A 14,700-nucleotide genomic window follows, 5' to 3' on the forward strand; every position below is an offset into this window, starting at 1 on the left:
AGTTGCAGACCATTGGATGTGAGAAGTTCTCTAGATACCTGCCCATATTCTCCCACATGCCGTGCCACCCATGACCATCCTCTCACAGAGCCTAGGTCATATTCCTAAATTGCTAGGTCATATTCCTAAATTGCTTAGGCAAAACCAAAGCAGTATTTCTAATAAATACTAACAAGTATTTTAAATACCCAAGGATGTTCAAGATACTGAGAAGTTGTTGTAACGAGGGAGACAACAAGGTAGCAAGTGTGCCATTCTGTATTTCCTCCACAAAAAACCTCTCAGAGGAAGTATAATTGCTAATGGTCTCCATGAGATGGTACCCAAAGTACAGTAATGGCTTCAGTACAGAGACCAAATACCAGATTGAACTCAAGGTCCATGTTTTAATAATGAATCTCCCAGGCAAAACATCACTGATCACTACAGAGCACAGCAAACTGCAAAAGACAACACCAATCTTTAACAGGTAATGGCACTAATAATAATAATAATTTAATAATATATTTTAATTGTTATTATTATAATAAATTGTCATGAAAAGGAAAACAACAACAACAAAAAAAAATGAACCCCAAGAAAGACAAGTGATGCAAATGAAAACAGTTGCTCACCACTCTCTGACCGATGCCCAGCCTGTCCCGCAGCAGCAGTCTCCCAGCCAGCTTTCCCTCTAGTCTATACACTGAGCATGACATCATATGGTCTGGAATATCCCTTTGGTCAGTTGGGGTGAGCTGTCCCGGCTGTGTCCCCTCTCAACTTCTTGTGCACCCCCAGCCCACTCGCTGGTGGGGCGGTGCGAGAATCAGAAAAGGCCTTGACTCTGTGTAAGCACTGCTCAGCAATAAGGAAAACATCTCTGTTATTATCGGCACTGTTTTCAGCACAAATTCAAAACGTAGCCCCCATACTAGATACTATGAAGAACATTAACTCTATCCCAGCCAAAAACAGCAGAGTAAGCCAAAAATTTGGGAAATTCCACAAATTGTTAATAGAAAGAGTCAAATGAAGAACTCTAGGGCTCCACATGAGACCTTGCTCTTTTTTTTTGTAATCACAAAACATTTAAAACCACATTGGCTCCTCACTAAACTGCTGCAGTAGCACACTTAACATTTATTAACACAGAAAAAGCATACACAATTTGCAAATATTTCTGTTTTGTTTTTAGGGAAACACAGACCACACTTTCAGTGAGAATGAGTTTCCACTGTAACACCCAGTGAAGATAAATGTTACAGAGGATTTACTGAAGTTAGACCATTGTCACTCAGCAGGTCCCTTACCAAAGAGTTTTAGAAGGACTGGCTAGAAAGTCATCCTGCTTTGTAACTCAAAATATCACCCAAAAACCCCAAAGGATGGGAAAGGTGTGAGGGAAAAAGAGTGTATACTAAGAGCTACGCAGTAACAAGATTTCAGACAGTTTACTGTACCGAGTCAGTGGTTTTGAGGAACTAAGTATCTGCTAAGCAACTGATCTGGTGTCATAAACCAAACCAACATAGCATGCATTAAATAACAGTTGTTTAAACAGTAAATATTAAAATTACATAGGCGAAAGTCCTCAACAGACAGCTGTCTTCCAAACAGGATCCCAGGAATATTAATATTGGGGTAAGAAACTTAAATGTCTTCATCCATGGGATAGAATAAAAACATAGAATTATTACTGACAGTACTTGTAGGTGACACAAAAACCTATGGACTAGTAAATTAAGAAGAGGATATGATGCTGAAAAGTAATTAGAATAACCCATAAACCAGAAACAGGCGACCACTGTGCATCTGAATACTGTTAAATGTAAGCTGGTCAAACAATGAATGAACTAACCCTGAAAAGCAATTACTTAAAAGAGTATTTGAGTTATAGCAGATAGTCATCTAAACACAAATAGTTTAATGTCATGGCTCAGAAGGCTGTTGGACTCCTTGAACACACCTCAACAGTGGTATCCCAACTAGCAGAAGAGATATTTTACTCCTGCACTTGTAATAAAAAGTATATGCACATGAATGTTCAATTCCCATTGTCTGTACTTCAGAAATGATGTTGAAGAGTTGGACAGGAGTCGAAAATCCACCCTACAGTTACAGAGTTAGGATTGAACTATGAACCATCCAGACTGAGTCATGGACAGGGGATACTGCAATATTTTCTTTCTAGCCTTGAAGTTGTTAGTAAATGTAATGTTCAAGAAGATGATGAATTTAAACCATCAGTAGTGTAGTTATTTTATTTCTTATACTTCATCTAATGCCAGAAAAAAAAAATCCACAGAAACAAACAGGTTATCAGACAGGTTGCTGGCATTTTGTGGAACAGCCATGTATTTTGGTTCAAAAACATCCCATCCCCAAAAAAGAGACCCAACAAAAGAAACCCACATAAGCAAACCTGAGAGCTACTGAGCACAGTGATGCATACAGTTAATGTCACTATACCCAAACTACAGTCTAGACTGGTAAGTTGAAATATTGTTTTAAAGAAAACAGATATACTAAATCAACAAATAAACATTTGTCTTGCTTACGGCTCTGTTCTGACCACTTCCCAGAGTTTGGCTCTCTGTGCACATAAAAAACCTTGCAAAGAAATGGGAAGGTATTAGAGGATTGCGTATCACTATGCCGAAGTAGCTTGGTATCATGTAAACAAGACAAATAAAACACATAGGCATGGAAGGTGATCACCTTTCTCCAACTATGGATTATTCCAGAAAATATACTCACTCCTTGGAGATACAAACAACTAAAATATAAAGCAAAGGCATTACAAAGTACTGTCATGGTAGTTTTTTCCTTTTTTTAAGCCATTGTAACATAAGAATGTGCCCTAATGGCTTGACAAGTCATGTATATATACACTAACGTTGCATAATTACTGATAAAAAGAACACCTTCTTTTGCCTTTTTAAATAACAAAAGCAATATAACTTCTCCTTTTTTACTGGGTTTATAATATTTAATTGGAAAAATCCACAGACAAAATGCCATGTAACAATTTAAATACTATGCTCCTCACTTTACTACATGAAATTGTAGACCAAAAAAGTCTGTAAATCAAAAGATTCAGCCAAAGTACTTTCTGAGAACAATCAAATGAAAACTGCAGTAACAAAACTAACATGGTTGTAAATTTTAAAAAAAATAAGTACAGGCACAAGAATGCTGTTACCTAGAGAATGCTTGTGTCAGAAATTTCTTCAAGGGAAACAACTTAAAGGTGTACACATTAACTTCACTGCTCAATGTCAGAGGTTTGCATTTGTCATTGGGAGTACAGCCACAATTAAGCTATCAGCAAATTCTGTTCATGTTGTTTATCTGGTTTTGGTTCAAAGGCTAAAATCTTTAGAGATTATTGTAAGTCTAGTTCTTAACCCTAACTAGATTTAATAATTAATAGTAGTGGATGACTCTGTTGTACAGCCAAACACAGAACAAAACCACAGTGAATCAGAATTCATTATTATCATGTCTTGCAGATAAGAAGCAAGAATGAATGGAATTAAGCAAATAAACCCCAAGAGAACAAAAATTACTCCGGACAAAGAATGCTTCGAGAATCCTATGATCACAGATCGTATTAAAACCCAAGCTTAAATGATCACAAGCCAAGATGCTAACATTAGAATTAAATCAAACATGCTATCAGTCAATCTACTGAAATTCAGTAATTCCAATGAATCTTAGTCCTATTTAAAATGTAAAATCAAGTATTTTCTATAATGAAAGCAAATTTACTCCCAAATTGTCCATTCTGCCTTTCTATGAAATCAGCTGCTAAACCAGGAGAAACAGTCATCTAAGTGAAATTCATCTTTTCATGGACCAGAGTAAACGTTTGTTATCTCCTTTAGTTTATTTACCATTTCAATGCTGAGATAAACACAGACCATGAGGAAACTGAACACAGTAGAAAAAAATCTCATGCTATTTCTTCTCAACATTCTCTTCTCACCAAGAAAATCAGAAGTATGTTTAGCGCATTTTCAGAAGGGAAAAAAATAAATAAAGCATTGTTCCATCTAGCAATTAGGTTGGGAATAGGTATAATATCTTTAATTCCACGAAACTACTTATTACCAAAGCACTCTAATCACAGAACCACAGAATAGTTTGGTTTGGAACGGATCTTCAAAGATCATCCAGTCCAATCCCCCTGCCACATGTAGGGCCATCTTTCACTAGATCAGGTTGCTCAAAGCCCCGTCCAGCCTGACCTTCAACACTTCCAGTGATGGGTGACCTACAACTTCTCTGGGCAACTTGTTACAGTGTCTCACCACCCTCATTGTAAAAAATTTCTCCCTTATGTCCAATCTAAAACTACCCTCTTTCAGTTTAAAAGAGTTGCCCTTTGTCCTGTCACTAAAGACCCTGGTAAAAAGTCTCTCTCCATCTTTCTTCTACACCCTCTTTGTGTATTGAAAGGCTGCAGTAAGGTCTCCCCACTGCAGGCTAAACAACCCCAACTCTCTCAGCCTGTCTTCATAGGAGAGGTGCTCCAGCCCTCTGATCATTTCCGTGGCCCTCCTCTGGACCTGCTCTAACAGGTCGATGTCCTTCTTGTGCTGGGGACCCCAGAACTGGATGCAGTACTCCAGGTGGGTTCTCACAAGAGCAGAGTAGAGGGGGAGAATCACCTCCCATGACCAGCTGGTCACGCTTCTTTTGATGCGGACCAGGGTGCAACTGGCTTTCTGGTCTGCACATTGCTGGCTCACGTCCAATTTCTCATCCACCAGTACCCCCAGATCCTTCTCCATGGGCTGCTCTCAATCCATTCATACCCCAGCCTGTACTGATGTTGGGGATTGCCCCGACTCAGGGACAATGCACCCAGGATCTTGCACTTGGCCATGTTGGACTTCATGAGGTTCACACAGGCCCACTCCTCCAGCCTGTCAAGGTCGCTCTGGATGGCATCCCTACCCTCAAGCGTACCAACTGTACCACTCAGCTTGGTGTCATCTGGAAATCTGCTGAGAGCGCAACTCAATCCCACTGTCTATGTCATAACAAAGATATTAAACAGTATGATCCCTTGAGGGACACCACTCATTACTCGTTTCCACTTGGACATTGAGCTATTGACCATAACTCTTTGGATGTCGCCATCAAGCCACTTCCTTATCCATCCAACAGACCATCTATCAAACCCATATCTCTCCAATTTAGCAGTAAGAATGTTGTAGGGGACCATATCAAAAGCCTTTCAGAAGCCTAGATAGATGAAATCCATACATCTCCCTTTGTCCACTGATGCAGCTACTCCATCATAGAAGGCCACTAGAATAGTCAGGCACGATTTGTCTTTGGTAAAGTCGTGTTGGCTGTCTCTAATCACCTCCCTGTCTTCCATATGTTTTGACAAATGAGAGGATCTGTTCCACAGTCTTAAGGCTAAGGCTAAGTTATAGCTTGAGTTTGGCTTGAGTTTTAGCATTGTCAAAGATGTTTCCCCTTCTTGAGGGGTTAAAAAAAGTTTCACACATCAGAAGTGTTTCTCATGGAGGATTTACATTAAATCCTTTTGGCATGATGCCCAACACCTATAACTTCCTACATGAAAACCCCCCACAAAAATTCACCTAAAAGGAGGCTTAATGGATTAGGGGAATGGTAACAAAATAAAGGAACTTTGATCTCCAAATCTCTCTTTCAATAATGGGCCAAGTCATCAGTGTTCAAAAGTCAGTCAGATAGCTGCTTGGTGGCCTGCACTCTGAGATAAGCCACCAATCTCATCATCGTTAATGGTGACGATGTGCATACATCATAACCACCCCTAATAAAAACTGGCAGCCTCAGGACAGGAGACATTAAGTTGGCATGAAGATTGTCACCCTTTTTGAAAACACTTCTAAATGTCAGGTTCCATCAACACACAAACATGAAAAGAGGCAAAAGAGAATTTAACCAGAGTTATTTAAATACACATGTAAGATCATGTGTTTTATTCTTTGGGCTTTTTTCCCCAGCACAACCATACAGTGTGTCTCAGTTTCTAGGCTACTATTATTTCCTTTTTACAAACAAACAAAAAAAGAAGTAGAAGTAAGAAGTATTGTAAGAATTATTTTCTCTCCTAAAAGACCAACTGAATTAAAGCAAATTATGCTTGTAACAAAGGAGTATTTTGGGGGGTTGGGCTTTTTTTTTTTAAACTGTTCCTTTTTGCAAGCCATCTTTGAAAGGTTTTCACTATTAACATAAATGCTGATTTCAACACCATCTAGACAACACACTGCAAAAGGTCAAACATTAAATCATCCAAGTACCTGGATAGCTATACAAGAACCTGTTGAAGATACATGAACGACGACTTTAGCTTTCAGCATTTAATTTCAAATGCTTTTACTGCTCTGGTCCGTGAGATGAGGTGGCACATATAATGCTTAGTAAATCCAGTATCAGAGTAAAATAGATGTTCCATACTTGATCCTCACTTTTCCAAGCCTGATCAGTTCCTAAAAGCACAAGGAATGATGGCATCTTTCCCAGCCTCTATGTGTTTGAGTTTTTCTGGCCTTATAAGTTAGCAGTTGCTGCTAGAAACCTTCTGACTTTCTGGCTGACTCTATTCACCCAGAAACGTGGGCTGAAACAGCTTTTGGCATTCTTTTCCAACATTCTCTAATATAAGCAAGATAATTAACATTAACATTGAAGACTTAAAGAGTTAAAAACTTTCCTGCGATGGGATAGAACAAGGAGAGAAAAGCCACTTTCCTTAACTTACATAAATGTTCTCAGTCAGTACAAGGATTCTTGCCAAAGATTATCTTGTTTCTTTTGAGTTTGCAGCTGGTAGAGCAATGAACTAGCCAAGGACCAAGAAGCAGTATGCTAGCAGCCAGTAAGCGTACTAATGCGACATGTGACAGACATACTAATAAGACTAGGCAGTAATATATATTGTGTGCCATAAGAGCAAATACTGTGAAATCTAAAATATTCCAGTAATTTCTAAACTCTTGATTCCTGTTTACTGAGAGAATCTGTAACAAGTTTAGTTTCCATCACATCCAATTACACCAATTCCTCCAGAACAGTAAACCTGAGCTCTTACCTTGGATTTAACTCGAAGGTGGCTAAACTAACCCCATCTGGAAGAAAACCCTTCTGATCCACATTTGGTGATCCTTACCAAGATTACAGCTGTATTTTCAGTTAACTTCAAAAGAGTTAAGGACCTAACTGCATTGATCTCTTCAGAGAGAAGATTTTAACGGGGAGTGGGGTGGGGGCATGGGGTGAGGAATATAACATCTTTCAAATGCTGACTGCCCTTTCCACAATCTCCCTTGGGGAGAAACAAATCCTCCTTCAACAGACTCAGCTGGGGCTGAGTCCCAAACCATTTCGACAAGGACCACCAGGGCATTCCCCTAAATACAAAACAAATGGCATAGATAATCAATGAGGACAGGACCCTGAGTAGATATTTAATCCATCTATTTGCTCTGAGACAAAACTAGACCCAGACCCAGGCACCAGACAAAACTGTCTACTCCCATTCCTAACAGATGCTTCTTCCACATACAGAGCAAGTAAAACTAACTTACAAACAGCATAGGTCTGAGATGGAGATGTCGATACACAGCTCAGCCCTGTGAAGGCAACAGTGATACAGCCTCTATCTTTGCAATTTACTAAATCACCAAGAGTTTCCACTTTCAGAAACTTTCTGATATTCTGTTGCTTTATTCAAGCTATGCCCATGTTGCACACACCACCTCCTCTTCAGAGAAAGATGAGCTGAACCACCACGGTGGGGCTCCCTTAGACGGTATTGTTCATCTCAGTCTGGCGGATGATTCTGCCTCAGTGGATCAACAAAGGAGAAATCTTCTTTGGTGGGTTTTATTTTTGTTTCTGGAATAGCCACACCACCTTCCCAAATGCAGAATGAAATCAACAGCAGCACTTATCTGTTGGCAACTGCATCTGCACAGGGGTTCTGGGATAAAACTCTACAGTACTGTTAAACCCTAAGCATAGTATGCAAATTAAGTAGTTTGATTATTCCGTGCCATTTGTCCTTTGAAAACCCACAAAGGACAAAAATCTGTAGACAATCACCCTTCAGTTTAGTCTCTGTATCAACGTTACTTATTGGGGGAACAATGAGCTTTCAGAACATTTAAGATTCAATCTTTAATTTAGCTTGAAAAAACATTTGTACTGTTCCTGGAACTCTCCCAGTAACTTTCAAAACTTTTAACTTCTAGAACTGTGGTATCTCTTAGACTCGTGCCTTCCAGTGTTAACACATCTAACTTCTCTGCACAGCGTTAACAATACTTAAAGCCTGCTGCATGCTTCCTTCTTTGATGCTAAGAACACCACATATATGGCTTCCTAGTATTTCCTACATTCTAATTCTTCCTTGGTTTTGTACCGCTTTCCTGGTCTTCGTTCTTGCCAGTAAGAGTTTTTATAGTTAGAGTAAAAATAAAAAGGTGAATGCTGAAAAACTTCCATAATTTTATTAATAACAGCTGTTCATACATAGCAGCATTCAAACGCAAGAACAGATTTTTCCTGAGACTTATACCATTCAGCAGGGCAAGAAAAAATGCTCAGTGTTTAAAGTATTCTATTACTGCAATAAAGATAACAACCATTAATGACACATGTACCTTATAACGCTATTTCACACCTTCCTGGGATTAATTTTGCAAAGATTGTCATATTATTTAAAAAGAAATGCTTTCCCCTGTGAAATTGCCATTGCCATCATACACCAAGAAAAATAATTTGAAGCAGCTAAAAAAGCAGAATTATTATTTCTTAACTTTGCAGCAGACACTCAAATGTCCATTCTCATGAGAGTCTTCTGCTCAGCACATACTTTTCCCTCCTGCACTAATGCAATATTGTTCGCCAATGTAAGATACAAATTTGGGGTCACTTGGCTCTTTGACATGAGAATAAAATCACATTAGTCAGAATTCTTTGACTATTCAGGCCCTCAGCTAGTTCCTATAACTTCATTGGGTCCACATCACTTATAAAGAAGTAAAACCAAAACAGCAACAAACCCTTTTTAATGGCAGCAAACAAAATATCCCTTCACGATGCACTAAAAATAAATAAGTATGTTCTTAAATATGTTCTAGATATATGTTCTTCATACATTATCACACTGATATCCAGATGATTATTCGTGTTTTCCTCCAAAAAGAAGTTAATTTTATATATGGACGTATATGTCTATATAAGAAAATACAAAGGTGTTTTGCATGCAGAATGAAATTTTAGTTCCTTAGAAACAGCTTCTGCTAGATAAGAGATATTTACCAATCTAGTTACAACACACATCAAGATGTACGTTAACTATTTGTTCATTTACAGTTGCAAATATGTACTGCGGTAACTACCTAGAAGTATTTGAAAGTGTTCAGTGTGAGTAGGACAGACTGATACAAATGAAAGTTACAGGAAAACTAAGGAAGCTTGCTTGTTTCTCTAGCTGAAGAAAAAGTTAAATAAAACCAGTGTACTCCATTGTCAGCTTAATGGACCCACTTCCTCCTCAACTTATCTACAGAAAGTCTAAGTCGTTGCTAATTCACCAAGTTCTGCATGTAAATCTTTAATTCAGCTGACACACGTATAAGAAAATAAATGCATATATATCCGCACGCCCGCTGGATAGTCACATTATGTTCAAAAGTATCTTTCCACGTAAGACTGGTTGCCATTCACGCTAATTCAAATGGCTTGTCTTCCACCTGTTTCCTTTGGTAGTGCACAGAGAATACAAGGACACTCATATCAGGCAACTCTCTTCACTGACATAGCAAGTATCTCAAACATAAGAAACACCTACCCCTTAAAAAAACATGTTTTGCAATGACACAATACCAATAAATATGCCACAAAATAGCGAACACTGTCACACACCTCCAGTACTTGATTTGGCCACGGTTTTTAGATATGTAGGCATAGCTAGCCATGTAGCATGATGCTGCCAGATTATCTTCTTAGATATTCAAGGCATTTCCTACTGAGAAAATAATGTATAATATAAATATATAGAGCATACAGGCAGCCAACGCCCAGGATTGAAGATTTCTGGCTACAATCTATCATGCAGGCCCAAATGCTGCTTTCTGAGAGCATGCAAAATTTCCACGGACAGGCAAAATGATATACATAAGAACTAGACCGCATGGACCTTACTACTTAAAAACAAATATGTACATACACGCTTAAAATACAAGCATGCAGAATACCGTACATTTTGTTTGGTATATACCAACATAAAACATTAAAACACCTCTTTTTTCCAATTACAAAAACAATGTATGTGTTTTTATGGCTAACGGCAAACAATGGATGGATATTAACAACTGTAAGCTCTGGAGAACAATCATAGGGTTTTACAAAGTGTTCAGCAGTAATGAAATCCAGAAGAATCTGGAAAATACATGAGATTAAAAACAAATTCAGCGGAAGACTGAATTTGTTCCAAAGTGCCTTAAACATTACAGCCAAGTTGTGCTAGCCGAACTACTACTATGCCTTTGTAATATGCTTCAGTGCTTATTTCTGAATACTGGCTTTTCAGAATTACAATAGTAAAAAAAACCAAAAAAACTTTGTCCTGTTCTAATCTGTTCCAAAAATTAAGCAATGATGTACAACAAAGTACCTACAAGTGTTATTTTAATCACAGAAAGGATTTGTTTTTAAATTAATACTTAAAAATAACCTTAGCATGCAGTAAAAGTTTTCCACAAGTGACAGCATTTTGAACTCTTTGATCCCATTAAAAGTAAAAATACATCATCATCAATACACAAAAAGGGTATACTGAGCACAGTGTGTGTGTGTGTCACACAGTAACAGTTAGGCGCAAATGAACTCATTTTTCAAGGAAGCACTGTATCTTCCACTAGTTAAGGGGGAAAAAACCTTCTATTACGATCCAAAAATGTTAAGTTTTTTCTTTATATTTGCTACATATCTGCATTTGTACGTATGTACACCTAATTTTTAAACAAGTATAAGAAAACTATCTAGCATAGATATGCTTGTTTGTGCCTTAAAACCCTCCAAGTTAATACTACTTTTCACTTTGCACTTGCAGCAAGTCTGAAGAACATGCATGGTCAATTAACATGGCTCAGCTTAAACTGCACTAGTACTCTCCTTATGAGCCAACGGATATGCCTCAGTCCCATATTGAAAAGCCTTTAACCCACTTAGGCTTTTAAGTCCCATAATACTTTACAAAGTGGGAATGAGAAGTTAGCACTTCTGAAAAAGAGAAAAAAAATAAAATAAAACCAAACAAAACCATGTTTGCCTATGCTTACATAAAATAAATTAAGCAACACTAGTAACTTAAGTTTTGAGGGGGAAAGACATGTAATGGGACAGTAAAGGTCTACTCCATCTAAAAAAAAAAAGATTACTTTAAGCAATTGCAGATGGTTTTCATGCTACCAGCCTCACCGTCTTTAATGACTACTTTTCTATTCTAAAATGGTTTTGTCTGTCTCATAACCATGTGAATGACCCACACAAACAACACAAACTTAATAACCAAGCAACTGCCTATGCTGGGGAAGCAGTGTGAGTGAATAAAAAAAAGTGCTGCCAGATACCTAAAATAAACCCACTAATAAAAAAAGTTTTCCTCAAAATTTGTTTATAAATTGAAACTTCAATCTCTACCCAATACCAGAACTCCAACAGTGGTTCACCACTATACTGCATTTTACAAGATGAGGTCATTAAATGTTAATCCAAATAGCTGCACATGGACACAGACCTTCAGTCAAACATATGACAGAGGTTGACAAAGCAGAAGACCAAAAGTGTGTGCACAGTAACAACTTCTGTACCGGCTTCATTACCCAAGTATACAGATTCACTGTTAAGTATGAGCAGCCGAATGTTCACCCCTCTTGGTCTCTAGTACACCATGCTTACGACTTCACAAGCGTGTCAGAACACTTGGTTTGCACTGATGCTGATTAACGCAAAAACCTTTCATACAAGCACTCAAGAGAGTTTTCCTCAATGCTTTCTACAGGTCGGCTTCTCCCCTGTTCTCCTTCAAGTCACTGCATTCCATTTGGTCCAAAGCACTGCCATAATTGGACCCCGATCTACCACTACCTATCCCTACACTTCACATGGGAGGACCCTGCAAAACAGTACAAGCTCTGCATTATTGGGTGCAGAAATGGGTCTCTGAATTCCTTCTCTAGGTAGTATATATTTGTCTCGTTCAGTTAAGTTTCATACATTTTTGAAAACCTGGGAGAAGCCTTTAGCACTACGGCAAGAAAAATCAGGAAAATACAGAAACAATTTGGACCTGAGTAACAAGTCAAATATGCCAACTGCCTCTTGTGAAGTGAATGTGTATCATTAAGTAATTATACTTAAACATCTATAAAATTAAGCAAAGGCAAGCTATCTATCCCCTATTTTATCTTCTTTGTGAATCTTGAAACAGTCACAACATGCACTTCCATCAAACAAAATCAGGCCAAAATGAGACAGAACATTACTACTGGGAGTGCTGCATCTGTCTCCACCACTCCTTTCCCACATCAGTTAAGGATCCCAACGACTTTCTGCATATCCAGAAGACAAGCTGCAGGAAATAGCATATTCATATGGAAGTACTAAAATGTATTCTGACTTTTCCTTTCAGCTCTCCCTATCTCACTGAAAAGGTAGCTTACTCTCCCAGTATAAATCGCTACTATGATACACATGACCCAAGACAAAAACCTTCAGCATAAAGATCCTGCATCCACTTGGAACATTCCCACTCATTCACACACCAGGCCGTGGTGCAGACATATTTCAAGGCCTGCAAGTCCCAGGCAGAAGCTGTATTACCACAGGAGCTACGCGACATAGTAGAGCACACTGGATACGGACAGACGTATTTTAATTCAAGAGGCTTATTTTAACACAAGGCAGATTTCTATTAGAGAAACATTGCCTCTGTATACTTGCGGCTCCAAAATAACAACCTGTTTTAATGAAAGAGAAATGACACAACAGATCTTTATTTCCTGATCAGTGGGAGGACTCCGAAGGTATTAAAGATCCTACATGCTTCAGGTTACTCCTCAGCTTCACGTGTGCATCTGGGGCTTTACGGTTCCCTTTTCTGCCTAAAAACCAGCCTACAACCTCAGCACAAGCCCCGTATCCCAGTTTACCTCATAAAATAAAAATCACGAAGAAAAATGCAATCAGTGAGCCAACAACCTTCCCGAGGCTCACAGAACAATGCAGATACTAAGCCCGCCACCATCGACCTGCACAGCAACTCTCGCTGCCGGTCCCTTCCCTAATCCTCTTTCTTGCCACCGCTCTCCCACACACACGGCCGCCGACATTTGCCCCCGTCCCCCCCGCCTCGCACCCCCTCACTCACCCGTCGTCCTTCCCCTCTCCATTTTGGAAGGCCGCTCGCCCTCCACACCAAGCCCAGCCGCAGGAGCCGCAGCCGTCCGCCCCGCCGCCGGCGATGCCCGCGGGCGGGCACACACGCCCCGCCGCGGCGGGGGCACGGCCGGCGGCTCCCGGCGGCGGGGGCGGCGAGCGCCCGGGGGCAGCTCAGCCAGACCCGCCGCCGCCCCGGCCCCGCCGGAGGCTGCCTCGGCCCCGCCATGTAGCGCCGGCCGCAGGGAGCCCGGGGCGGCGGCGGTGCCGGGGCTGCGGCCCCGGCGGCACCTAGGGCGCGCGTGCCGGCGGCGGCCCGAGCCGAGGCGAGGCGGCCGGGCCGAGGCGAGCGGCGGCAGCCCGCACTCACCCAGCAGCAGCAGCTTCAGCTCCCGGCGCGCGTCCCGCTTGTCCCGGCGCAGCTGCCGCTCGATCTCGTCGTTGATCCGCCGGGCTTCCTTGGCTTCCTCGCTCAGGCAGCACGCCATGATGGACTCCAGAGTCATTCTTCCTAACTGGTTCAGGCACAACCCCCACCCCCCCTAAAATCGCAGGCAGACACACGCACCCCGCCGCACCGGCCCCGGGGGGCACAGGCGCTCTCTGCCCGGGAGCCCCCGCCGGGCGCCGCACGACAAGCACAGGCAGCTGCCTCGATGCCACACAGGAGCGAAGAGAAAGAGGCAGGGCCGCTGGCGGCGCGGATCCCCGCTCCCTGCCGCTGACACCCGCCGCTGCCAACTCCTCCTCTCCTCTAAATCATGCACCAAACAACATGGAAACATCCACCGCGGCGGCAGCACTGCTACCCAGCCGAGCCGAGCCGTGCCGCCCGCCGCCGCCGCCGCCCCTCGCCCTGCTGCTCCCCTTCCCTCGCCGCCACCCGCAGCCAACGCGGCCCCCTAGTCTCCCTGGCCGACGACACCCCCACCGCCCTCCGACGCGGCCACCCCACCCGCCGTGGAAATGCTAATGCCCGCTAAGCCCTCCCCCCCTCCGCACACACATCTCCCTGCCGCTCCCCGAGCCCTGGAGCGGGAGCCCAGCTCCTGCGGGGTGGGCGAGCCCGCCGCTGCCCGGCGACCTTGGTGCGCGCCCGGCGGGAAGAGCGTCTTCACGGCCGACCCTCCTTCCCAGCGGGGCGGCCGCTCGCCCCGCTGGCGGGGAGAGCCGTTGCCGGAGAACTGCCGCGGCTCCCCCCTGCCCTGCCAGCGAGGACGAGACAGGGGGCGAGTGGCGGAGAGCCGCCGCCGGGGAGGA

The 14,700-nt window shown here is 42.0% G+C and overlaps 1 protein-coding gene across 1 annotated transcript in view; it reads right to left on the bottom strand.

Moving 5' to 3' along the window:
* Positions 1-13,956, bottom strand: part of LOC104259212 (guanine nucleotide-binding protein G(q) subunit alpha) — a 139,540-nt gene extending 125,584 nt beyond the window's left edge. Inside the window, exon 1 of the mRNA XM_059834140.1 lies at positions 13,811-13,956. Within this exon, the coding sequence (XP_059690123.1) occupies positions 13,811-13,946 (136 nt within the window). The 5' untranslated portion in view covers positions 13,947-13,956. The remainder of the gene's footprint in view (positions 1-13,810) is intronic.
* Positions 13,957-14,700: the final 744 nt, after the last annotated feature.

The sequence above is a fragment of the Gavia stellata genome, chromosome Z (assembly GCF_030936135.1).
Source record: "Gavia stellata isolate bGavSte3 chromosome Z, bGavSte3.hap2, whole genome shotgun sequence".
NCBI classification, from domain to species: Eukaryota; Metazoa; Chordata; class Aves; order Gaviiformes; family Gaviidae; genus Gavia; species Gavia stellata.